The 27,701-nt window shown below is 45.1% G+C and overlaps 1 protein-coding gene across 12 annotated transcripts; it reads left to right on the forward strand.

Annotated features, from left to right (window-relative positions):
• The first annotated feature begins 336 nt into the window (after nt 1-336).
• On the forward strand, nt 337-27,634 carry GPR12 (G protein-coupled receptor 12). Of its 12 annotated transcripts, none has more exons than XR_014578394.1 (3): nt 376-472; nt 13,261-20,530; nt 24,659-27,634. XR_014578394.1 is itself a non-coding variant. In XM_083820916.1 (2 exons), the coding sequence occupies exon 2, from the start codon at nt 1,077-1,079 to the stop codon at nt 2,079-2,081; it is 1,005 nt and encodes a 334-aa protein (XP_083677042.1). In that variant the 5' UTR covers nt 337-472; nt 826-1,076; the 3' UTR covers nt 2,082-8,426. The 12 variants fall into 12 exon arrangements, 8 of the variants coding, with proteins under 8 accessions (XP_083677042.1, XP_083677046.1, XP_083677044.1 ...); XR_014578395.1 differs by lacking the exon at nt 24,659-27,634 and having other exon boundaries at nt 13,261-18,690; nt 20,368-23,335; XR_014578396.1 differs by lacking the exon at nt 24,659-27,634 and having other exon boundaries at nt 13,261-13,372; nt 13,975-23,335.
• Nucleotides 27,635-27,701: the final 67 nt, after the last annotated feature.

Consider the following 27,701-nt stretch of genomic DNA (forward strand, 5'->3'; position numbering starts at 1 on the left):
CCGTCCCTGGGGGTGTTCAAGGAGAGGTTGGACGTGGTGCTTAGGGACATGGTTTAGTGGGTGACATTGGTGGCAGGGGGATGGTCGGACCAGATGATTTTGGAGGGCTTTCCCAACCCTAGCGATTCTGTAATTACACGAACGCGCGGACGCCGCTGAGGGGGCGGTGGGGGCGCGGCGCCCCCTCAGCACCGCCCGCCCCCCTCCCATCCCCACACAGGCGCGCGCGCACGCGGCGGGAAGCACCTGCGCAGGCGCGCGCGCACGAGTCGAGCTCCCCCCCCCCTCCCCTCCGAAAACCGTTGCGCGCTCGCGCAAGGCTTTGGGGGGGGGTTGGGGGGGGCGCGCGCGCACCTGCGCCCTCCCTCGGCCCCCTGCGCCTGAGCCGTGTGAGCGCGGCCGGGCGCCGCTGGCGACCCTCGTCTTCTGCTCCTCCTCCTCCTCCTTCTCCTCCTCCTCCGGGAAAACGCAGGTGACCGGCGCCGGGCTGTGTGGGGAGGGGGGGCCGTGGTGGTGTCAGAGCCGTGCCCCTTCGGTACCTGCGCGGAGTTTTTTGTGAGTTTTCTGAGGATAAATACCAACCCCCCCCCCCCCTTCATCCCCGGGCGGGGTTCTCCTCACAGGGGGGTCGGTGAAGGAGCCCCCCCACCCCCGGGGTCGGGCGTACAGCCGCCGCTCAGGCTGCTGAATAACGGGTTTACACCGTCTGGCTGCAGCGTTTGGGGTTTGATTGTGTGTTTTTGTTCCTTAAATCTGTGTGTTGTTTTTTTCTAAACCCTTTTATGGGCTCTCAGCGCGCTGTCCTGTGCCTGTTTCCCTCTGCAGGTGAAGGGAATTACCCTGAGGATCCCTCAGGGTGTCGGTCCCTTGGCAGATAATCTCGGGCGGTTTTCAGTGTTTTCTCCCTCTTTTCTCATTTATTTTTAATTGTCACATTTACGTAACAAGTGCCTGCCCGCACGTTAGGTTGGTGTCGCCGTCTCTTGGGCGTTGCATGCTCTCGGGGTGCTGTCTCCAGTGCTGTGTGTCTGAACATTAAAAAAAATGTCTTTCCGTTGAAGAAGACAGGGGTTAAAATGAATGAAGATCTGAAGGTTAATTTGAGCTGGCTGCCTCAGGACCATGTAGAAGCCAGCTCTACCGAGAATGCCTCAGCTGCAGGCTCCTCCCTGGTTCCTGTCGTAGACCCAGAGCCAGAGCTCTTGGTAAACCCCTGGGACATTGTCTTGTGCACTTCAGGGACCCTCATCTCCTGCGAAAATGCCATTGTGGTCCTTATCATTTTCCATAACCCCAGTCTCCGCGCCCCCATGTTCCTCCTGATAGGCAGCCTGGCGCTCGCAGATCTCTTAGCGGGAATTGGACTGATCATCAATTTCGTTTTTGCATACCTGCTGCAATCAGAAGCTACGAAACTGGTTACGATTGGACTGATTGTTGCCTCTTTCTCAGCATCTGTCGGCAGCTTGCTGGCTATTACTGTTGATCGTTACCTCTCCCTGTATTACGCTTTGACTTACAATTCAGAGAGGACTGTCACTTTTACCTATGTCATGCTTATATTGCTCTGGGGAGCATCTATCTGTATTGGACTGCTGCCTGTAATGGGCTGGAACTGCCTCAGAGATGAATCCACCTGCAGTGTTATCAGACCGCTCACTAAAAATAACGCAGCTGTCCTTTCGGTCTCTTTCTTGCTTATGTTTGCCCTCATGCTGCAGCTCTACATTCAGATCTGTAAAATCGTGATGCGCCATGCCCATCAGATTGCCTTGCAACACCATTTCCTGGCCACTTCCCACTATGTGACCACCCGAAAAGGAGTGTCTACTTTGGCCATTATTTTGGGGACTTTTGCTGCTTGCTGGATGCCTTTTACACTCTATTCTCTAATAGCAGATTACACCTATCCTTCTATATACACCTATGCCACCCTCCTGCCAGCTACCTACAATTCCATCATCAATCCTGTAATATATGCTTTTAGAAACCAGGAGATCCAGAAAGCGCTTTGGCTCATCTGTTGTGGCTGTATTCCTTCCAACCTGTCCCAGAGAGCAAGATCGCCCAGTGATGTCTGACTGGCAGCTAGGAGCACGCTGCTTAACGCGTTACTGTCCAGACATTCTTGCGACACTGTCTTTGGTTTAGATGCATTCATTAAACGGTGTGTGATGGGTTCGTATAAAAACCACAGAATGTGCTGACCTCTTTGTAAACAGCAAACCCCAGAGACCAAAATGAATCAAGCGGTTTAAGAGAGATTTCCAAAATCAAAATAATCAGTGTTCTTACAGATTTATAATGTTGCTCAGGGTCTTTTGTTATGAATATATAACCCAGACTTTGCCACGTTTGCCATAATTTTACATTAAGTTTGCTAATTAAAAGTAGATTGAAACAGCATACCTCACCTGAAATTGTTTATGTGATTGAGTTCAGCCATACTGCATGTTACAGTCCGTTGTCAGGGTATTTTTTTCCCCTCATTTTTTATTACTAAAGCAGGAGAAAAAAAAAAGAAAACACGTGTCCTGTTACCACAAACCCAAATGTATATCATCAGAATACTCTTCAAAATAATGGCCAATTGTACTGGTTTATATGGTATGTATTATAATAATCTCAGTGCAGCAGATTTGCTCTAAGTGAGGAAGTATTTGTATGGCTTTTATTTTATGTCTCAGCATGAATTAGCTTGATCGTTATTTTTAAAGAGTTACCTGGCCTTTACTGAGTTCTGGCTGGATGTTGAAACAGAAGATATGCTTTGTCTTCCAATTCAAAAGCCAGGCATCTGTTTTCTCTTAGATGTGGGGCATCAGAGCTCATTATATTATTAATTTTAAAAGAATTCAGTGGGGAGTTTCAAAATTGATGAAACAATATGGCCTCTTTCAGCTGTGCATTTGTAATAGAGGCAACACTTCCAAGTTTCTCAGACAAGTTTGCCTTTTTATAAGGAAATATCAAATAAAATAACCTACAAATTACTTGCAACATGTATTTAGTTCATTTCTGCATGAAATGGTTCCCCCTAAGTTTGTTATCAAGTCAAAACCATCTGCACTTACTACACTTGGTTTTGCTCTTCTGCTATAATTTATAATACAGAAGTTTATAAATTCTCAGAGCATATCTGGTCCGTAATTGTATGCAACCAGAACTGCAACATGAAACGACGTTTTCTCCTTCTCTGGCAGTTTCATCCATTACAGATTGTGATTCTGCGCACTGTATGCATGTCAGTTCACTTCGTTATAGGACGATAGTTCTGGTCTAAAAAGCTTCCTCTCATGGTTAAATTTAAAACTGCTTCTAACCTTTTACTGAAGCCACATTAGAATGCAATAGGAATAAAATGTTGTTTTCTAATTCGAAGACGTGATTGTCAGAGAGGAAACCTTCCTGGGCAATTTCTTCATGAAATTTAAGGCGTACACTACTGTCAGTGCATGGGAGCCCGTGGCACCACTTCCACTGGCGTTCATGGGAGCTCGCTGTGGCCATGCCCTGGCATCAGTAGGAGGTTACACTCCCTTGAATGTCGAAGTCAGTATACTGTGTTGTTGCTTCAGTATCTTCCGTTACAGTTTAAAAAAAAAATCTCAAGTGTAAAAATAGCAATATTTACAGTTCAATGAAAAAAATATGCCTGTATAGTATAGATTGTAGAGACAACTGTGTTGCTGGTCTGGATTTTTCCAAATGGAATCTGTCCTTTTCACATGGATGTTTGGGTGACTGTAGCTTTTCGTGGCAAAGTTTCTGTGATGTTAGGATCATATGCTATACACAAAGCTGAATCTCAAATGTGAATGAATTGTCTGTAAATGAGGCTCTGTAGAGGTTTTATGAGCAATAACTAATTTAAGTTGCAATGCTGGGTTCAAATTCCATTATCTACTTGATTCAACCTTCATGATATTTGGCTCTTACTTTGTAATCTGATTAGTTTAATAATTGCATGGCATGGTCTAGTAGAGCTGTGAGCGCGCAGCTCCCTTGGCTTCGCTGCAATTTACAGATGCTCAGCACAGTTAGACTGTGGCCCCTACTCCGCGTAGGATATTGGTGTTCTTTATCTGTTTCCGAATGCTAATGAAACTCTAGTCGTTGCCAAGTCCCTATTTTGTTACGGATTTTTGTATAAGAAATAATCACTTCATAAATATCCATGCTCTGTATGCGTGCAGTTTTGCAAGTATGCAAAGTACTGGGAATAAATGGCAGCAAAAGTCATGAACTGAATAATGTAGAGAGGCTGAATAATGTAGAGTGGCACTTTTTAAAATAACAAATGAGGTGTGTTGAAGTTGTACAAAGTCTAGCCCCCTCTTTTTGTTTTTTCTTATTCTTTTTGCAATTGTTCACCTGTATCAAATTGCCGAGCAGTGTTATGAGGATGAGCAGCTACAACTGTGACCATAATTCAGTCCTGAGGGCAACCATTCTGCTGCTTATGCAGACCTGTTCTCATCTCGGATCACCTCGCAGGCACTAGTGTTCTTCTCTCTTCTACCTGGGTGGTAGGCAAGGCAGAAAAAGCACGGAGAGAATAACATCATCCCCTCTTTCATGCTGGTTCACCCAATGTCCTTGTCATCTTCCTCATTCCACAGGCTGCCCAAGTCCGCAGAGGCTCTCTAGAGTGCCGGGGCAGCAGACCTTATCCGTGTGCCAGAGCAGAGAGATTTGTAATTGGAAGCTCCTCTCCTGAGGAGCAGTCTGAGTCAAACAGAGGAGAGCAGGATTAATTATAGAAGTCACACACGACTGGCTCGTAGGGATGGGATTTGCCCTCATTTGGTGAGTAGCGAGTGTTTTGCCTTTCACCGCAAACAGGTGAGAAGCAGGGTTTTGCCTCCCGAGCTACTGCTGTGACCACTGAGGATGTTGGCTCTTCAGAAATGTTCTTAAATTGCAACTGTGCAGCATAGGTTGGAAAATCCTGGAAGTCAGTGACGTCGATTTGCCCACCGCTGCCAGACTAAGCTTTAGCATGGTTTGCAGTACTGGGGGGATGCTGGATAACGCCCCTGTGAGTGAATTACTGGGAGGAGAGGCTGAGCTGTGGGTACAAAGCCACCTACCTCACTTCCACGAGACGAAAAGCAGCTGCCTTTCGGGCGTTTCAGACGCTGTGGAGGTAAACATCTCACTGCTCTTACCTCAGAACACATAGGCCTCACCTCTTTATGGTGAGGCGCCAGTATCCATCCACAGTCCTTCTGAAACTGGCAGAAATCCGGGCGGCATGCAGGAATCTGTCATTTTATGGCCCCACTGAACAGCACCTCTGCGTACGGCCGTTGTTGAATTCACAATGCTATGTGCAGTGAAGTATCTTAATCATAGTGACAAAAGATTTTTTTAATGAATGAGTAACTCAGTTTAAAGATTTAAAGTTCATTTCAATTTATTGGCGTACTTGACCTTAAGTTAAATAACAGGCTCATATCTTGATGGGCAAAATTTACTGTAGTCATTTTTTGTCACCCGTTCAACCTCAAAGCTTAGGGAAAGGTTTATTTTAGTTGTCTTTTTTTAACCGTTTCTCCTAACAGTAAGAATTTCAGCAATAAGAGAAAAATGTTTTTAATATAACAGCAATAAAATCCTCCATGTTGCAGGTACTATAAACAGCTGAGTAAACTCAGAGCAATAGAAAGGAAGCAATATACTCCTTTAGGCAAAAAAAATAGTAATTTGCATAAGGACTTTAAGCAGAAGTCTTCCTTTGTTAAGCAGTTGCTATAGGGCTGATGTGGAACATTATTTCTGGTTGGCTTGTGTCACAGAGTTATTGGATAGGATTACTCAGCAATAACTGTTTACCTTAGGTTTTGAATCCTGAATTCATGCTGTTTGTTAGAGAGAGCAATGTACTGCAGTGGGGATTTTTACTCTTCTCAGCGTTGGGCATTTAGTTCTACAGCGGTCTCTCGATAAATTAATTGCGTTCAGCATTTCTGGTTGTTACTTATACTGAGAATACCCAAATCCGAGATGCCCATCAAGATGGATGTGATAACTGGTGCTAGCCCGTTCTGGAGCCAGCTTGGTTTTTAAAAGAACCAGGTTATGATACCAGAGAAGAACCCCCCTACCAATACCTGGGATATTTGGAAGCGAGCTGAAAAGCCTGCTGCAGTCGCTGTGTCTTCCTAGCACGGGTGCTCCGCGATACAAGTGATTGCATCCATCCTTTGCATTCCTTGGCCAGTCTCGAAATATCCTGGAGTCACTGAAGCCCCGCCATGGTCAGCAGTGAGCCTTGGCTAAGGCCAGCCACTGTTTCATCCCCAAAGAGTTCCTGTTCTGTTGCCTCATTTTCTTAGGGGTCACGTAGCTTTTAAAAATAAGATAGCTGTGGATTCATTTCTCAAAAGCTCTGAGTGACCTGCAGTATGAGTGAGTGTTGGGATAAAACAGCATCATTAAAAATGAGGCCCCTAACACATAACTGCACGCTCAGTCCATTTAAATTAGGTGTTCTGTAACGTTCAGAACCTTTTTTTCAAAATGCTGGCCCTGACTTTGATGCAGAGAAAGTATGTATGGTCTGCTTCTCTATGTACAATAGAGAAAGGAATCTTGAGTTGGGCAGAGTGGTCACTATTTAAGAAACGCCAGCTTTTCAGCCACCTCTGGGGTACTGAATGGTTCTCTGTCCTTCAAACAGAAACTAACTCGGGCAAATGTCTTGAAAATCCCAAGTGCCCTCAAGTCAGTGTACAAGCTTTTGCAGCAAAAATCAGGGGACTACCGTGGTTCCAGTACAAAGCAGTTTGACAGAACAGCTCTGTTGTGAGAGGGTACAGAGACAGGATATCTGCACACCAGCGCAGACAGATCGAGTCCTAGGTGTATAGAGATAGCACCAGAAATAGGTGCACAGCGTTTCCTTGAGTCATACTGCTGCGAGAAGTCTGTATCAGGTGCACTCCCACTGAACACAGATCCTGCGTGGCAGGAATGGAAGAACATGTAAAAAAAAGTGCTGCTGGCCGGCTGTCCTGGAGGTGGTGTCAGTGGTGTACTTCTGGGGGCGGGATGGGGAGTTCAGCCGGACTTGTAAAAGGATTAATTAAGGTTAACGTTAAATATCTACATGCAGTTTTATCACATCTGTTTGGGAGAAGGTCTGAGAATCATCTTGATGTTTTACATGGCTGCCTTTTGGAGCAGAACACGTGGCTGCTCCAGCGTATACATTAAATGCAGGAAGGAATCTGTCCTTTACGCATTTACCAACAGCAGCAAACAGCTACTTGCAGTCAGGACTCTTTGCAACTACAGAACATCTGTTTAATAATACGCAAGAAGCCACCTTAGGAAGAGAGTTTGATAACTTCAGTGATAAGCTTTGAAACACAGAATTTTCAGATAACTTACTGCACGCTGTAAATTAAGTCCTAATAGAGCGGGTCCTTGCATGTAGGAAGAAGCCCTGTAACTTGACTGATACTAGGCAGCAGGGTTACCCAAAAGCATGTGAAATTTGGTGCTTAAAAGTAAGAGGCTGCTGCAGATAAGTGCGTTACTGTAATTGGGAAACACAATTTTAAATAGTATTTGAATTTTCTGATTTTTTTTACATTTTTTGAATGCTGTTACATAAAACAGTGGTTTATCCTCTCTTTCAGTGCCGCATTTAGTTTGGCTTAGTGGTAGTCCAGAGATGTGCAATGCAGTGACAGTAAGACCTCTCAATCTCTGCCTATAAAGAGGACAAACAAAAGGAAGGGTCGTGCTTTATATGTACTAAGTTAAAAATAGTGCAGGGGAGATAACGGAGGCATGCTCATGTCCCCCTGTTGCTCAGTAAAAGAATGATGGGATGCCCAGCAATCTTGAAAGGCTTCTTGAGACCAAGAATTTGCAGATCCTTTTAATGGGCACAGATCTGGGTGTACCTCAAGGATGTCTGCTTTCACGTTAAGTAGATAATGACAGATGAGGGGAAGCAAGTCTTTATGGCCTGGGGAATCAGCCAAGAGCTTGGTGCTTGAGCTCGGATGGGAAGGATGCTTGAATGAAGGCATCCCCTGTGAGAGGGTTATTTTGAGCTGTGCATTTTGAGCCTCCCATGGCGCGCACGGAGCACCTGAATGATGCCCTGGAGCTGCCGCTGTTGTGGGGCACAGGGCAGCAGTCCCCATGTCCTCGAGGCCGGCGCTGTTGCTGTTGGATGGCGTCCAGAGGACAGAAGGGAGGAAATGCAATCACAAGTGAGGTGTTCCTCCCTTGAAAACACAACCTCGTGTGTTTTATTTGGACTATTGCAGTCTGTCATGGTTCCACTCGAAACCAAAGGATTTTTGTGGATAAATATTGAAAATACTAGAGCCAAGAGCTGGTTATCTCACAGTAAGTCATTATATATTCCTTTTTTTTTTCTGAGGACCAGCTGGGCCCATAACTTCACAGTCCCTGTTTCTTCGAAAACAATGTGCCTTTGCACTAAAAATGTCTGTGCTGAGGTTTAGTCACAAAATCATTGTGGGTCTTGCAAGCCAGACAAAAAGAAGAAACAGTTGCATATTTCACTGCTATACAGACCTCTTCTGGAAGAGTTCTGAATGTAGGTTAGATGAAACCGTATTACGATTAACTGGTGCCTCGCTGCTGTGATGCAGAGTAATTCTGTGCCATTGGAAGGATACGGGAAGAGTTTCCAGGGGAGGTTTTGCAAATGGGTTGAGAGTAAATCTCATATTTTGAAAACAAAGGTCAATTAAACTTGCCAGCCCAAATTCCTTGAGTTGCCTTTTGAGGGAGTTTTCCTCGCCTCCTCAGACCTTTTATTTTGCATTCTGCATATATAAAGGCAATTTTTACAAATCCTTGCTGATGAGCTGAGTACTTAACTGGACAAGACAGTATTAGGGGTTTCCCCCCAGGTTGAGGGGAGACTTTTCTGTGCCTGGAGTACTTAGAGACATTTGCTGCACATTTAAGGGCTTCGTCAAATTGGTAGTGTAGAGTAATCCAACTGATGGCCACAGGGTTACTCTTTTTTTTTTTTTCCCCAGCAGTAAGATGTCTGGCACAGTCCTTTTTGTTTCAAGAACCTGCCTCTTGTTTTCTCCCATAAGCATGGCGCTGCATTCTTAGGTAGAATCTTGTATGGGACAGTTTTAATAGATTTCTATGCAGAAGACCCTTTTAAAACAAATAAACAAAAGCATTGAAATAAATTCTTAGCTCTGTGCAAGCTTCACAAATAGATTTCTTAACTGAGAACATTTAGAGAATGTTTGTTAACCCCATAATTTTACGGTTTGTTGTAACTCTCTCAAATATATCAGCAGCACTTTATCTCATTGGATACCTTTGAGCATTTGCTTTACCCTGGAAATGTTCCTGATTCACTTTCAGGGGAAAAAAAAGTGACTGAACGGTTACCATTTTCTTTATAATGGTGAATTTTTTTTTTCCTCAAACCATTTGATCCCAAACATATGATGTCCTGTGATGTCTGAGCCCAGACCTGGTCCTGGTTTTCGAGGAAAAACCAAGTCAATGCTAACTGCATGTGCTGAAGACTCTGTGCTACAAAGATCTACCTTAGAAAATGGAGGGGCCTTCCACTTTTAAGGAACAGACTCCAACAAACTAGGTTTGTGGTGGTGTTTGTTTGTTAAATAACACCAGGCAGCACTTCTGTGCTGGGCGGGTGCCGGAGCCCTGGCACAGGCTGCCCAGAGAGGCTGTGGGGTCTCCTCCTTGGGGATCTCCAGAAGCCGCCTGGACGTGGTCCTGGGCAGCCTGCTCTGGGTGTCCCTGCTTGGGCAGGGGTGGGAACAGGGGCCTCCAGGGGGCCCTGCCAGCCTGTGTGGTTGTGTGTGAATTCTTGTGTCTTTAATTTGGACATGTCCCACTGCAGGCTTTGGGACTGCAGGTATGTTCTGTGTGGCCGCATCTGGGACAGAATACAAGAGGGATATTTACCACTAGCATGAGCCTGTAGAGCAGTTAGATGTTCCTGCTTACCCCTGTTTCCTGTTTTTAATCCCTCTGTCTTTCACAGATGCTTTGGAAACAGCACAGATCAAGAGTCTAACATGCCACCCCATCACATGGCACAGGTGCACATTTTGCACCGACTGATGCTAACCTGCGGGACATTGCAGTAACTAAAAATTCTTACACATTTATTTTTAAAGGATACACCAAATACACATTTTTCACAGGGGCATTCCAGGAAAGGCACTACACGACCACAGAAGGGCTGAGGCTGTCAGGGCCCCCTGGAGGCCCCTGTTCCCACCCCTGCCCAAGCAGGGACACCCAGAGCAGGCTGCCCAGGCCCACGTCCAGGCGGCTTCTGGAGATCCCCAAGGAGGAGACCCCACAGCCTCTCTGGGCAGCCTGTGCCAGGGCTCCGGCACCCGCCCAGCACAGAAGTGCTGCCTGGTGCTCAGAGGGAGCCTCCTGGGTGCCCGGCTGTGCCCATGGCCTCCTGTCCTGGCACTGGGCACCGCTGAGCAGAGCCTGGCTCCGTCCTCTCTGCACCCTCCCTTCAGGGATTTAGGGACATGGATGAGATCCCCCTCAGCCTTCTCCAGGCTGAGCAGCCCCAGCTCTCCAAGCCTCTGCTCATAGGATCCATAAGAGCTGGAGCCAAGGTGTGGAGCTCTTAATGCATTGGTTACTTTTGGTCCTCACAGAAGTTTCCTCTTACTGCAGCATTTGCTAAGATGAAACCCACCAAAATAATAGGGAATTCAGCTCCCTCTGCTTTCAGGGAAGGGGTATTTTGTAGTGTACAAATGAAAACAGCATGAGCTGCCCTCTGAAAAGAGATACTCATGTCCCTTTGTGTCCTGTGGAGCTCAGGGAGTTGTGTTCCATCCATGGGCTTTTGCTTTGCTGCTCGTTGGTTCCTCTCTAACAACGTCCTCCCTCCATACGCGAGCAATGCTCAGTCCACCTCATGGTGCCTCTGCCCCAGGGGGCCCACAAGAAAAGAGCACGGGGTGAGGATTTCTAGCAGTGCTAATCACAGGCTGGTTTTGGAGGCAAGCTCTGCTCTCAGCAGAGACCTTTCTGAAGACAAGATATAAATTAGCCTTCTTCAGTGACATTTCAACCACATTCCACCTCTTTTCTTTTGCATTTGCCACTCTCTGGAAGCGGAGGCTGCCCTTACCTGCGAGGAGGGGAGTAGCTCACTGTTGGGAATTAGCGTGCTCCAGCATGCAGATTGTTACTCAGCAGCTGTCCCAGAGCAGAGGGGCTGAACGTGTGTTAGTCTGCTCCTGAACTCAGGCTGATCCCACAAGTATAGGAGTGTACAGGAGCAAGATGTGCTTTTCCAGAGTTTGGAAACAGCTTCAAAAATGCGGAATGGGTATTGCAGCTGAAGAGGCAGGTAAATGGGTTACGTATACAGCAAAATATTCGTGCAATCCCTAGGGCTGCTTGCCTGTGCTCAAATGTGTTTTCCATTGGAGCTGATAGCAGCCCCATGCATATAGCGAGGAGGAGAATATGGGCTCTTCTAGGAGGTGGGCACCCTTCTTTTGTCATTATTTCTAGAAGTAGCCACGTCAGCCATCTATCCAATTTCTATGCGTACATCTTTTTACTCCAAGGCTAAAATCTACAGTCACGTTGTGCTTTGGTCTCAGCTTCATTGTCACAGCCAAAACCTACAAAAGTTGATTGTAAATGTGTTTACAAATAAAAAGAAATCTCGTAGAATAAAATGTTATAACTGTGCCTCTGAAAAAAAAAAAAAAGCTTTAAAACTCAGTATTTAACTCCAGGCCATGAAATTTAGAATACCCTGGGCTGGTAGAAGCGCTCATAATTTTCTAGACATACTAACTAGACCCCTACTTCCTTTCTGTTGCCAAATGCAATTAAAAATAACCTCTGGTTTACCATGCTCATCCATGAATTTTTCAGAGAGAGCTGTTCCTAGGAAACACTGTGCAGTGCACGTGAACTTCTGATACTACTGACTGCAGTGTGGTTCCGTATGGAATTCCGCAAGCTTTAGCAAAAGCAGCTGCACGGTGATAGGTTGCACTCCCCACATCCCATTAGGAGCCAAGCGGCTTTAAACCAGTAATTTGAATTCTGCATGTTGTGCTTTTTGTCTGAGAACCAATTACTGGTTTCGTAAATAGGGGCCTGTGGTTATTTCTTATACTGTTTAGGTCTTTTCATTTAACTGTGGTTGAAGTTTGAACCATAGCTTGCCAGTATATCAAGTAATTTTAAAGGGAAGCGAAACATCTTTGCCTCAGTTTCCCTTAGGATTAAAGCTTTGGATTGCAACTACAGAGCTTCTTGTTGTATACAAGATAGTCATTTAATGCACTTTATTTAAAAAAGGCACAAATTATTTTGTTTATAAAATGTTACAATTGCACTATGCTGTAAGAATCGGTTAATAAACTGTACAGTTTTGTAGTCAACATTGTAAGTGTTTAGTCATAAATGATTGAAACAATTACATGTTTCAATTAAATGTTAATTTTATATGTGGTATATGTAACTATAAATAAATTTTCCTTTATAAGAAAAGAATGGTTGTCTATGTCATTGAATTTCACATTCTATTTCAAATAACAAAACAGTGTTCTTGCTAAAAAATATAAAAATTAAATATGTTCTAGAGCAAAAGATGGCAGTAGCTAATAACTAAACTTGGGGGATTAAATTCAGATGTGTAAATATCAGCTGAACTTCTGTAATTCCACTAACACCGCAGAAGGAAATACCAGGCGCTATGGTTTGCTACAAAAAGTCTGAAAGAATAGCTAACAGGAATTCTTGAATGTAGACTTGTAAATGAAAGCCAGAGTGTCCTTCTAAGTCTACCTTTTTTTATCCAAATTAATTTACTTCTACTGCACTTCTTTTCTAGTCCACTGCCATTTATTTTCATTGTGTATGCTCAATTTTGGTGAAAAAAAAATCAGCTGCCATGTGCAAAAGGATCTGCAGTGAATCTTGCTAAATGGATGTCAGTACTTAAATACTAAGTTTGATTAGTGATCATTAACTGGGAAAAGAGTAGAAAGAAATTGTTAACTTGGATTCCTTCTCTTTTTAGTTAAATTTGGTCCTGATCTTCCTGTTAAGTAACTGCGAGTCAGATATGTGATCAGACTTCTGTGTTTCCACTCTGACTCTTACAGACACGCCAAAAGAAAATGGTGAACTGTCTCATTTTCCAAATTAAATTTATATATACAAGTGATCTGAATTATTTTCTTGAATACCTAACTTGTTTTCCAGGCGCATGAATTGATGGAAAGAGCTACATCTCTAACTTTAAAGCTGACTAGTCCTTATCGTAGTCAATGAAAACATGGCTTCTGAACCTGCCTAGCGGTTGGCAAATAACCAGGTAAGTGATGGAGTGAGGCTGCTTCCCTTGTACGAGGCAGGGCTGCAGTGCTGCACCTCAGCGCTCTCCTCTGCCTCCACATCTGGAGAAGACTCTGGTGATGTTCACTTCTACCAGACAAAGCTGTCCTCTCCACCTCACATCACACACGGGCACTAACTGCTTTCTCTAGAGAGGAAGAAATCAGTATGATGGAGTGGAGCAGGGGACAAATAGGGTCATGCCGAAGTTGTCTTTCTGCAGTTAAAGTACAGCCAAAAATACTACAACAAGATGGTAATCAGGATGTATTTAACAAATGGTTTTAACTTAACATGAACCGTAAGTACACAATAGAGACCCTTAGGATCTACCAGCCATTCGGTCTGCTAAACTGGAAGTTGAATAAAAATCAGTGGGGAAAAAAAGGAGGAGAAAGAAATGTTTTACCTAACAGAAAAGCCATGACATGTCATAAAGCATGTTCCAATAGATACGAAAATCTATATACAGTAGAGTGGAGGTAGCACACCCATTGACGTCAAATGTATTCCGTAAGGGTAAAAGCTCAGTTCGTGAAAATTTTGTCCTGCTTTGCACATTTTCTCTCTCGTTGCTGACAGAGACAACAGGAAGAAGGAAAAGGCTGAGATTCAACATGCAAGTATCAAACAAATGCTCTGTAATAATGACTGTTTATTCAAACTCAGCACCCTTGTAAGAGAAGAGAAGCCATAATATTTCAATGAGGTTTAACATTAGGAGAGGTAATGCTGTAAAGATGAATTCTACTTCCAACTAAAGGAGCAGCTAAAATGTTGAATTGCTGGCAGGCAGCTCAGAGATTCTTCCAAGATCCCCAATAAGGTATACAAAATAAATGTATTTTTCCTCTCAAAAAAAGATTGAAAGGACATCAAAAAGAGTGTGAGATTAGATGAGAGGTTAAGAAGGCTGTTAGAAACAAAATATGCAAAATGGAGACCTCTGACTCGTTAAATGGATAGCCATAATAAGGCAAATCCTAAAAGACTTTGAAGAGCAGCCTGCCAAAGCATAAAGAAACCTCTGATAAAAACTGTCACAAGCAGGAAGCTTGCCCAGACAATCTGTGGATACAGTAAGGGCGGTCACGAAAAAGCTATGGAGGAAAGTAAAATGAATTATTTGCATTGTTGTTTTGTGGTGTTTTGTTTTGTTTTGTTTTGTTTTTTAAAGGGATTTAGGAATCCACATACTGGATACTTTCTTTGTAGAGGGAAGAGGCTGAGGAGTCATCTGCTGGGGTGGCACGAAAATGGTTGCGCCATTGCTGAGGCCTGACTTGAGGTTTAGCTAAATGAATGGCATGTGAGAAGAAACACTGGCTGAGACACAAGAAGTTGCTCAACATGACGGATAAAGGTGTAGGAAGGTTAGGTAACATGGCAGAGGAGGGCTGGATTTCCTGTGTTGTTAGAGGGAAGTTCCACAGGAAGCAGCCAGGCTTTGCAGGTGATTCAAGGGCAGTGCGGGGGACTTTTTGGTACTGGAGCCTCACAGCACAGCACTACCTCAGTGACCACCTCAGTAGTAGTACTGTAGAAAGCCAAGATTACCTAGGTAACAATACCAAAATAATAATAGGCATATAGATGTATCAAAACAGGATCCAATGGGAAAAAGGTAATTAGGGTCAGGCTGTCTGGGAGGAAGCTGGGGTGGAGAATGGGGTGAGACAAAGGAGTGGTGGAAAAGATGGCGAAGCAGGAAAAAGGACAAAAAAAAATCACATCACATCGCCAGGGCTGTCTGAGGGTCTCTTTGGGCAGCCCTGTGCTTTGTCAGTATCTTAAAGCAGGACAACAAACCCAACTTGTTCTGACCACAACACATGCGTTTAACTTGTCTCTGCAGTCAGGAGGGCCAGGAACGAGCAGCGTGTTTGCCCTGGCTGGCAGGGGAGCAGCAGGGATGGATGGATCCGTCTTGGCATCAGTGCGTTGGTGCCTCTTCCAAACCTGACAGCACTGGCATCATCCTAGCGGCTTCCTAGCAGTCTGAAATGGAAATGTCATTAGGAGGGCAAAGTGGCTGACCAAATCAATAAATCAAATAGTATAAAGCTGCCAAATCTTAATGGTGCTCAGCCAGACCTGTAAAGGGATCCCTATTAAAATGGTGGAAGTATTCATGGTATTACAGAACTGGTGGATATCCTGGCTGCATTTTTACAGATAACGTCCTCCTCCTCACAAAGTGATCCAGCAGCATCACAGGCTAAGGAAACAGAGTGTTATTAAGAGGGTTTTGGATTAACCGGGAACTGAAGGCATTGGCAATGCTTAGACCACCCAGTAGCCACGACTTTGTGCCCCCTTTCCAAATGGATAGCATTTTGTGCACTCCGGTTGGATAGCAGATACTTTTGTCAGCTGTCTGCAATTAAGCAGAGGGAAACAGATGAACTTTTAGTAATGGATAAGCAACAGAAAACTTCTGTGGCCAATAGTAAACAGCATATTTACAGGGATAAAATAATTGAAAGCTATCTATCAGGCACATCAAATAATTGCCGTGCTGTAGTGAGCAAAATAAAGTTCCAATGGGTTCGGTAGGGGAGATGAAAGACTACAGCCCACTGTTAGCCTTTGGGTCAAGGAGACTCAGCTGCAGCATTGCAGATGCCTGTACCTCTTCTTACATCCTTCTCGGAAGTGCCTGTAGGTCACATCAGAGACGAGTTGCTGGGTTAGGTGGACATTTGAACTAAGTAGAGCGTATCTTCCCTTCTTACTGAACTGTCAATTATCTTACTAAATTATCTCACTAAATTGTTATGAATGGCAGGAGACCAGAGAGCGTCTACAACCTCACCACTGTCGCATAGCCAGAATCTTTGATGTCTATTCAAAGTGCAGGGCCCGTGCAGTTAATGGGTATTTTACCCTCATCACTGAAAATTGCATAGAAATAGCATTGATCTGGTATAAATGACAAAGACAATTCCATTTGCAGATACTCAGGCTTAAAAAAAACCTCCAACTCGTATATACCTTTTAAAGGTATTTTGAAAGGATCCAGGATTGTATTATATAGATCTAAGTTTCTTTCTAGAATTGCTTTTAAAGACAGCAGCCCTCGCCCCGCCCCTTGTTTTTTATTGAAAATATGGTCCTCGTAAATTCTTCCTGGATTTGTTACTTTTTGCATTCCTCTGACCTGGGATGTGAGTGGAGCAAACCCAGTGCTGTAGAGCATGTAACAACCAACACTTGGTTATTACACACAGGTCAGCTCTGACCTGAGCATCCTCAGCTTCCTAATTTTACTGGGCTTTTATTCTTTCATACCTGCCAAAGTGTTTCATTCCTTTATTTTGTGCTAATTGTAAAGATTGCCTTTCAACTCAGGGGATCATCCTTTATCTAACAAAAGTGATTTTACTGTACCAGGACACTGACTTTCACATCAGAGGCATGGTAGAACTGGTTTCATCTGTATTTTTTTATCATGATGTATGAGGTCTAAATGATGCTTGTCGGAGAGCCCAAATAAGTATGTTTTTAAGATGCAGTAAGTTTGCCATCATCATCATTTTGAGCTGTCAAGCTCAAAAGCGTCCTCTTATGATTTCCAGGACAAGGATCATCACACTCCTAATCATTCATCTGACAGCAGGGGGGATGCAGAAAGATGCAGAGGATTTGGCAAGTTAGGGTAGGAGAGCCCTTCCTGCTCTCCTGCCTGCTCTCCCTGGACTCTCTGCTCTTGAGAGGGGAACAAGGGCAAGCTCCCACCGACCAAGGGGCAGGAAAGGCTGCTGGAGAGGAGGAACAGGTCTGCACACCCTTCAGGCCCACCACTGCCTCGGTTTTCTCTGCAGATGCAGTTGAGTTCACTGCTTGGCAAGGTAGCATGTGCTACGCCGCGCCAGGGCCACGCAGCAGCAGCAGCTCATCTCTCCCTTGATGCTTTGGCTGCTTCCGCAGCCTGGTTTCTTGCTGAAATGGACTCCAGGATTTATTGTCAGTGCTGGCTTCCCAATCCCTTCAGCCAGCTTTCAGTGAGAAGTAATAAAGCAGATGTTTTTTGTTGTGGTGGTTGATGATTGTTTTTTAGTTTTAATTAAGCAACGTATTTTCAGTCCCTGGGGTGCTGAGGCTGGTTTTGTGGTTTGTTTTGTTGTTTTTTTTTTTCCTTTTAGGAAGAAGTCACAGAAAAATGTCATGACTCCTTAGCGCTCAGTCCGTTTCATTCATCAGGCTCTTTCCAGCCACTCTAAGTCTGCCTTCAGTCCAGCCACAGCGTTACCAAAATACAGTCACCCTTGCCAACAGCTGCTCCTGGCTAAGGCCACCACATTTTTCACAGGATAGCTTGGGCTGGCCCAGCACCCCTCCGTGCATTTGCTAAATTCGGTCTTTTCTGCTAGCAGATGAGGAGCCCAGAGAGTGGTCCCAAGGTGCTGATTACTGCTGGAACAGGTCCTGGGCAGAGGGGCTGATCTTTGCCGTGTGATATCAACTAGTGAGCAGGTGCAGGAATAGCCGCTGGCCTGTCTGGGGTATATTCAGTGCTCAAGCTCCTGTGGTGCATCTCCTAGAGGGAAAAGCCACCCGGGTAGATGGGCACGTGTCCTAAAGCTGGCTTGTCCCATGGACACAGCGGAGCCACAGCAGCTGTTTGATCTCCAGCTCGTGTGAACTCAGTGTCTTCTTTGCATTTTACACTTAATTTCTCTTACCAGGGAATGCTGTATTCCTCTCCAGAGATGAGACAAAGCATTCATCAGAGCACAGTAGTTTCCCCTATTCTGTTTAGCATTTTTCTGCTTGTGCTTGATTCTATTATTCTGTTTTAATGAGCACTCATTACAGTACACATCTGTCTCCAGAGATCTGAGCAGCGGAATCTCCATCTTTTCCTCTGCTGTACAAAGCGATGCGACACTTTATTTTAGTCAAGTTAAAAACAGAACAAAATGCTGCACTCTTTCCCTTTCAATCATCTCACCTTCAGCAGTGATTTGCAAAATGACTGTTGCTTTTTCCTCTGCTTAGAAGTTATTTTTTACACCGTTTAAATGACAGCTTAATCGTATGATAAAGGACTTCCCCAAGCGCAGGTCTTTTCCGTGTGTCAAAATATCTGTGGATTCCATATTTAACATCCGACAGAGCTGTGCTGCGGCAGTAGGTGAAGCTTCCCTGATATTATATCGCTGTGGAGAGCACTTCCTTCTGGAAAGCTGTTCTGAGATAAAAGTCAGCGGGGCGCTGATCCCCACAGTGGAAACCAGCAGGAAAAATCCTGAACAGCAGCAAAGTACCTCGAAGGATGTCAGCATACATGGAAAGGTAAGGCCGTGTGCGGAATAATTCAGGCCATTTATGATAAAGTGTTGTTTTTTAAAGATCAAGAAGCTTTGGCAAACACGTGTAAAGCACTTCACGGCAGATGGCAACACGAACAGAAAGAGGTCGTGTCAAGCACACAGGAAATATAAATACCTACTGCTCTTCCTGCTCGCCTGCCCCAGTGCTTGCTGTGAGAAGGTGGCAGGTAAGACTAGCTCTGCGTTTGTGGGATGAATGCCTAAGAGAAATAGCACAGTGAGTTTAACATCTTTTTAAAAGTGTTGAACAATTTCCACTCCTGCAAAAGATAGTTGTATGAAAACTTGACGACTCAAAGTTACCACGTTGAGCTTACAGGCTGGTGTCAACCTTCTGGTGAGGCAGAAGCTCATGTCAGTGTGAAAAAGAGCCAGTAACATGGAGGGCTTCCAGCGACAGGCTGTGGGGAAGATGCCTCATGGGTTCTGTGGGGCTTTGGTTTCCTGGCACCACCTTCTGTCGTGTGCTGTGGATGTGCCTCCAGACACAACCAGTGAAAATCCAACTGGAGACACAGCAACTGGTAGCTGGTGCATCAGGTTACAGCCTGTAAGAAGCATATGGCTTACCTGACCCCTTAACTTGCAGAAAATTACAGAAAGCCTCATGTCCAGTAGGGTTTTGCCTGGTGCTTGCTAACAGATGAAGAATGGCTTCATTTTGTTCCTGGTGAAGACAGCCCAAGAGGTGTTTTGGAACCAGCATCAACTGGTTCAGCTGCAGCAGAGCTGATGTTTCCTGCAGAAAGGTCACAGGCCATTTACAGTTTTCTGAGTCAAAACCAAACCTTAAAACTCCACCTAAAAACCACCTAGCATCTGTGTAGAGCCCTGTGCCTGCCCCTGGGTCGCAGCAGCTAACTGTGTGAATCAGAACTAGAAACAAAATCCTGCCCAGGAGAGCTTACGGGTTTGCTGCTGATGGTAAAACCAGAAGCTTGATCTCAGGCTGGATGTGGCTCAGAGCAATTTCACTGCTGTTCACAGAGCAAGTAAGTAGAAGAGCAGGACTGTACCCAAGCGTGCACATCATCATGGCTAGACTTCTAGGATGTGGTGTTTCAGAAATAAAGGGGGTAATGAGCCACGTATAATTTGAGAGCCTGTCCTCTCTTTGGTGAACGCTGTAAAAGGCTTCAGGAAACAACCTCCGGCTCTGCTTTCCCTCTGGTTCTCCATCAGGAGCAGCAGAGGTCAAGGTAGCTTGCGAGGTACGGCGATGACATTTGAGGTGCCTGTGAGCTGGGACGATGGGGTGCCAGCGGGGTGGCAGCCAGCCCGGACCAGCCTGGGGGAAGGATCTGAGCTTGCTGCCTGTGCGTCCAGCTGGAGGGAGGGCGTACAGGGGGTGAGAGGGGGCACAGTCCCCTAGGTGCCAGCCACCCAAGACAACACCTTCCCAGTGTACAATATCAAGTTTAGCAGCAGAGAGGAGCTGAGGGGAGGCTTTTGCATTTCTGTGAAATGTATAGATCTCTGTGCGTTATCTTACAAAGTGTTTATAACACCCGAATTCTGATCAGGCTGATCAAATCAACATCACATTGTGCTGCCTTTTTGTGTCAAGCGTTCATTTTAGAAACACACAGCCATATGGGAGGTGTGTGATTTTATTTATTTTTTCCTTATACCTGGTCAGGGGCAGGGTCAAGGAAAGCTAAAAAGTGGCATGAGTATAGCATATTAGAAGTAACATCTGGAGAAACTTGGAGGTCTGAGAAGCCCATGAATCAATCGGAAAATGATGTAAGATGAGCTCGTGGATGGAAGCAGAAGCCCTGTAGGTCCACTGCAACACACGGGTAGGTGAGCATCGGGTGACAGTCCCCAGGAAATGGGGGTTCCTGTAGCTGCTGATGGGATGGCCTCAGCCATGGGGCTCAGTACAGGAATAAATGGGTGTAAAATAAAAAGAGCCTATAAAATGGCCTCCACAGGTTGAATACTGGAACTTTTTCTCCAACCTCTTGGAATCAGCTGCCTTAAACAGTCACAAATGACTTCACTGGGTAAATTTTGGGAGAGGGCGGGGAAAGGATGGGTATCTAGCCATTTGTTTCACTTTTCACAGGATGCCATTTGAAATCGCAAGTATTTCCCCCATTATTTGTAATACTGAGTACACATAAAAGGTAACAAACGTTTTAAAACTTTGAACTGGGGTATTACAGAAAGATTTCCCATGGGGCACGAGCATTGGAAATAAAACTATTTCAAATTACACCGAGGTCTCCCTTGTCCTATGATGTGTTTATGCCCTATCAGAGGCAGAAGTGGTATTTTCAAAAATAAGTTAACACTTGACTGTCTCCCCAGCAGATGGACCAGAACAGGTAGAAAGATACCATTAAAAGTGTATCCTTTGAGAAACCAAGTGGCTCACAGCCATTCAGCTCCAGCCCAACCCGTAGGCATACTTGAAGTCCTCAGGGCCAGATCATCTAAATCAGTCAATGCGAGATGCTGTGTCTGCAGGACACTTGGCACAACATACCCTGGTCCTCGCCTTAGAACTGTAGATAACCTATAGGTAATGCGAATTTTTTAAAATTATCAATCAACCATGATTTATTAGTCCACTTGAAATCATTTAGGGGTATCAGTCTATTTGGTTCAGACTGACCCATAACTTCTTTAACATCTGGCTTTCTTATTCACAGTGCCAGACTGGAAAAGGTCGGAGTACACGTAATTGAGTTAAAGGTGCCCTGTCCTTCTGGGACAGAGGCACAGGGAGAAGCGTGTACAATTTCTGGATGAAGTGTGGCTTTCCATCTCCAGCACTACCAAAATGGCATCCTCAGAAACACTGAGGGCAGAGGGGGAAAAAGACAAGAAAAACAAAAGCACCACCAACTAAAATCCCGCTCCTGCTAGTACTGATGAACAAGTACTGATGTTTGTGAAAAAAAAATTCTATGGCAGCCAGTGTTTTGCTAAACTATTATATGTTCCCTAATACTATTTTCCATGTGATCTCCAGCACCTCTGGCATTTTATCTTTAAATATAATGCTGAAATAATAAAATAACGTGAGCCCACAGTTTATAGAAATTCCCCCCTGCTCCAGTTTGACAGTGCACAAAAACGCCCAAGTGAGTGAAGGAGCAGCCTGCTTTTCAGTGCCCCAGGTGACTGTGTAAAACCCTTGCTGGGAGCCCTGTTCACAAACTACTTTTGCATCTGATTTTAGGGTTTTGTCCTGTTGAAAAATGTCTTTGAAAGCTTTGGGCCTGCAACAATTTCTTCTGACTTATGTTTTACATGCATTCTTCTACATTTTCACACTCAAAAACACCCAATGGAGATCCCCCCGTAAGCCACCCGGGCTGCTCACCGCAGGCCCACCACCATCCCACCCAGCCAAGACCTGCTCATGCAGCAGCTGCTGTTTCCATCAGCCTGAGAAGAACACATTTTCTCGGTTGATTTGCAGTCAGTCATTGGAGACCCCAAGCGCTGACTCACAAATTACACATTCGCCCACCTTGAAACACCGCAGAAGTTGCCCTGCTCCCACCCCCAGCAGCTGGCCTGTGGCAGGACAAGGTCTGCTGGAGAGCTTCATCTCTTCAGCAGCTCAGCGTGGGCACAAGCCTTGTCATGGGGAGAGTATGGGCTACAAGCCATGCCAGACTTCACCTTCAAGAAAACATTCTTTCCTGACTTGACGTGTACAAAAACACACGCAAAACCAGCGTACAAGGTTTTGCACCTTGCCGTTCAATCCTGGACCTGCTAGGTCTGCTGGCTGCCCCCAGCCACACGAACTCACCAAAGCTCCAACCTCCTCGTCACACATGCTGTCTGGCCTCCCTGTCATTACACCTAATTAGAAGGCTCCCTTCTTTGCTTGGCTTTCACTCCACTGGTAGTTTGAGTTTCAGAGGTGAGTCTCAGGCCTTGGTGCACCCCATCTACCACAAGCGTGCAGCACGGAGAACCAAGCTGAGTGATGGTGGCAGCAGCTGTGGCACAGCCAGAGCCAACAACTGAAGGAACACCCAGGAAGTCTACAGGATGGTTAAAAATTAACAAAAAAGGAAAAATACCGAACATGTCACCTGTAAAGATGCGGGCCTGGGCTACCAAAGGCCAGCTCAGACCAGGACCATAACCGGGTGGCACACAGAGGCGCACCCTCCTGATGAGATACGGCACAGCTGGGGGCATTCAGTGGTTTCTGCCTCCTGACACCACTCACCAGCAGCAATATTTGCTCTTGCAACGCACAAGCTACTACTTCAGCTTATTAGCTTCTCTGTGTGAGGCTGAGGCTCAGATCTGATGCACGCTGGCTTTCTGGCACGAGCGGACGCTCAGTGCTCAGCTGTCCTCTCCTCTGCTTCCCCACCGTGATCGCTGCTCTGGGTCCAGTCCACGCGCATTGAGCAAACCAAATCCCTGAACCCCTCTCCAGACTAAAGCAGTAAGAATTTGGTAGCAGTTGTGCCGGCTGCCTCCTTTGTTCACAGCCGTGTGTGCACATGAAATAACACTTGCCAGAGGATGCGGCTCTTAAATAATCATCTCCTCTTCACTTAGTGCAGCAGTTCTGTTTCCATGCTTCTTTCTTATCAGGTTTTGCCAGTAGAAAAAGACAAAAGTTAAGAAAAACATCAACTATTACTACATATGTGTGTAAGGATCCATCCTATAAACGCCAGTCATTAAGACAGAAGAACTCCTTTGACCATAACAGTCCTTTAGGGCAATGTCAACTGCAGTCCTATTCGTAAACCTTGCAACATCAAATAGCCTCAGTCACTTTTTTTTTTTTAAGCTTTGTTGAGTATTTGCATCAGCAGCATCATAACAAATCATCTGCATTTAGAGACTGCTCTGCAGTGCCATGCCCCTTACCTGCACGTTATTAATACAGCAGCTGTTGGGTTCTCAAATGAAGATGATTACCAGCACTTCCATCATATATGAAGCAAATCAGATTTTTCTGAAATATTTAGCTTTTTGGTTGATGGTAAGAGCATTTCAGGTCTTTACCGTCATAGTACAGACTATGTTGTAACATTTCAGGTTACTACTGAATTCACGTCTGTTCACTTCTGTTCTTACAACATGTTTTCATGACCAAAACTTCAAGTTTTCAGTGGTTATAAATGAAGCAACAGCTGTAGGAAAAGGTGACACTTTACCGAAATTGACATACCTGGAAAAAAAAGAAGAAAAAAAAAAAGTTTTGATGTGCATAAGGCTGTTTTCATGTCCATTCTTAATTTTGACCAGAATTATTAAAACTACTGGTGGGTAAGGGCCATGCAGCACATTGCTGGGGATGTTCCAAATACTTGTTTTATGGTAGGCATGCGTACAAGTGCTTATGCAGTGCCCAGCACTGTGCAGCCTCTCTCAACAGAGAAAACAGATTCACTAAATTACCCTAGGAAAAAAAAAAAAATTCACTAGAAGCTAATGAAAATGCAGCAAGGTGAGTGCACTCCTGACAGCGTCAGATCCTAAGAAAGATTTCTTTGCTGGGAAGATAATGCGAAGAGAATGATGAAAAGAAGTCTGTTTGCTGCATTTTTGTCACCTGTTCACAGGAGGTTTGTTGGGTTTTTTTTGGTTTAGTTCACTTCAAGAAACTGCAGTCATCTGGCAGAGCTGAAACGCAAATACAAATTAAAATGTCAGCCCCAGAACTTGTTTTGGCTGGATATCTGCAGAGATAGGATGATATGATAATTGTACAATTCAGACTCTAGGCGCTTCAATAGAATTATCTGCGGGCAAAATGAAATAAATTGCCTTGAAAGAAATCATTCATTGCAATAACTAATTAAATGGGCTGCATCTTCAAAAAAGAAAAGAAAAATAAAGGTATCAGAATCCATTCCCTGTTCTTTAAAACATCAATCTGTTTAATGGAATTTGCTGTATCAGAAGCTTTCTTTCCTCTTTTATTTGCCTAGATAGGGCACAACCAAAGAAATCAAAGGACTTCCCCACAGCAGCATGAGAAATGGAGAAACAAGGAATGCCAAGGAGATACAGCCTTTAAATGCCACAGTGGAGAACAGAAGAAGTAGCCTGCCTGCGCAAGTGTCTGCTGGACGTGCAGAAGCTGCATTACAGATGGTTATGGACCAAGCTGGCTCAACACTGACTTCTATTCTCCAAGAGATTCTGTAGGGAAAACCTTAGTCCAGCAAAGTCATCATTTTGAGTAATCCTCTTGCAAATCATTGTAGGGACTCTGAAAAAATGTAATTTTTCAAGCTGTTAAATCAGGCTGCCTGAAGAACCTTCCAAAATGTCATCCCACACCCAGCACTGCCATCCCAAGGGCGCCTGTGGTCACCTTCCCTCCGGACTGACACCTGGAGAAGGGGCTTTGCCTCTGGTCCCCAGGACCTGTCCCAGCAGTAGGAGGGCTCTGGATGCCACTCCAAGGCATGGCGATGATTTGCCTATGAGGCACAGGCACCTCTGCCCATTTCCCTCACATACTTTGCCTACTTTTTTCCAGCTCATGCTTGTCCTTTGGGTTGCCGTGTGCACCAGGTATCTCCACTTTGGTACCAGCAGTCCTTGTGTCAGCCCTTCAAGCTCCCCAGACCCATTCCCAGCTGCAGCCCCCTGCCCAACCATCCCCATCCCCTCTCTGCAGCCGGCCCTACTTCTCCCATCGCACCACACACCTTTTCTCCTCCCACCACCTTCTTCTGTCCTCTGGCACCTGCTGCTTCTTCTTGCATCTCCCTAAGTCCATCAGACTTCAGACAGACCTGAGTTGTGCAAAGCCGATTAAAACCAGGCAAGGAAAAAAATGATGTCAAGAGCCCAAATAAAGTTCCTCGTGGCACTAATGACTGCATTTATTATACAGAAGGATGGAGAGCAGCTGATGGGGGGGGGGAAAAAAGGGGAAATAGCGCAGCTGAGACTTGCAGAACAGGGTGCAGGGACCCAGCCAATGTGCTGGCGTGCCACGTTCACCGCGCGCTGCTCCCGTGACTCACCACAAACTGCACAGCACGCAGTTTTATGTACCTCCTGTGGGTGTTCAGTCAATTTTAATCGTGTTTCGTGTTGTGACAAGCTCTTGGAAAGAGACATTGTTCTGATGGAAATGTTTTCTTTCGTTGTCACCTTTCCCTTCTATTCAAGATCAAAGCAGATTGTAGAGAAATAGAGCCTGGAGAACAGAACTGGGGAGGCAGGTTGTTATGGGGCTCTCGCCAGCCCGGAGGAATGAACAACGCAACCAAGACAGAGCAATTCCTTTCCCAGACACGGTGCTGGCTGGTGCTGTGGTTACTCCCTGGACAGATCCAGACCAGAAGGAGGCTGTGTGGGGAGACACGCCGCATGCTGTACGCATGCACTGACAGCACGGAGCTTGCTGAGATGACTTGTTTCAGAGTCCACTCCCTGCCTTGTGTCCTTGCAGCATAAAAATTAATATTGCAAATCTCTCTGCTCATGGGTGGGCTTTTAAATATGAAATTGCCCGGCCTCCTGTTCAGGTAACATAGCTGCCTGCCAATTATCCCTCAAATTCAGGCTAGACTGCAGGGTTCATCTTTTTTTTTTTTTCTGTGGTTATATGGCTCTTGGCATCGCAAGATTCTGGCCATAACCTCAAACGCTAATAAAATGGAAATGTCTGCAACCCTTTTATTGTTCTGAAAGAACAAAAACCCCATCTGGAAACTGCAGACCTATCAAGTTTATTAAGAAAGGCAAAACTGATCCTTTTTATGTTATTAGCACTATTGGCTTGTAATCTCTTGATGCAGTTTAGACATTACAGAGTTTCAGATTTAATATTCTGCCCAGAGGATGATATAAAAGCCACTATTGATTTTCATTCCCTGTAAGCAGGCTTCATCTCTATGTAAATTAAAGATTCTATAACATATTTCACATTATAGATTAGTTGTCATTCAAGCACTGATCTATTCTTATACCAGCAGGCTGACAGCTGATAGCTTCCAGACAATAACACACCTAATGAAATCTGGTTCGACCTTTGAGCATTAACACCTGTGGTTTTGGATATATCATCAGGTTTCCTGAGGAAAATTTTGGGTGAATTTTTTTATATATATATTTTTTCTTTTATGAAAGAATGAGTGGTGTACTTAGTGGTGCTGCAAAAAGCATCAGTCACCTTCGTTATTTTAGGGGAAGAATGCCATTTTTCACTGGAGGGGGACAGCAGAAGGTGCCAACATCTTCCATCTACCAACTATTCACATCCTTCCAGCATTTGGAGATGTTCCAGGATAGCGAGAGAAAGAGAAGCAGCAATATAAATGTGCTAGGATCCTTCACACAAAGCAAATCCAAAATCCCAGCTGGCTTCTCCCCTAAACAGCGTGCAGTCAGGAACACGGGCGCTGCGAACAGCTCTGACAGCACTCGGTGAGGGTGTTCCCTACAGGCTCTTCCCTTGGAGACCAGGAAACATTTGCTTTCTCCTCCTCATAATGGTGGTGGAGACAGTGACAGGACCCACAGCTGGCATTAGGAGGTCTCTGAGCATGGCAAAATCCACGGCACTTCTCCCAAGCCAGGCTGCAGAGGGACCACCGAGGTCATCTGGGTTGGGCATTTTAGGCTCCGCTATGGCCATCAAAGGTCTGATGATGAAACCTGCTGCACAAATGCAGTCTGCACAACTAATTAGTCTGGTGACTTTTATTATTTAAAGACTGAACATAGATGCTCAGCTTCTCTAGGGCTCGAGCACACATCTGAACGAAGCTGGAAGCACTCACCAGCACAAAGCTGCTGCAGTCAACACCTCTCCCAGCTTTTTGGAGGCATGCTCTTCACGGCGTGCCCATTGGTACCACTCGGTTACTGACACAGGACCAGTTAAAATCATCTGCAGAGGGCCATTCCCGGGGTCTTTACCCTCTTAGAGCCAACCTACTAGTAGAGCAGACCACGTCCCAGGAGCTGTTTCTCTTGTTGCAGAACGTGGGTCAGTCGGGTGCCTCCGGG

The sequence above is a fragment of the Anser anser genome, assembly GCF_964211835.1.
Source record: "Anser anser genome assembly, chromosome: 1".
Taxonomy (NCBI): domain Eukaryota; kingdom Metazoa; phylum Chordata; class Aves; order Anseriformes; family Anatidae; genus Anser; species Anser anser.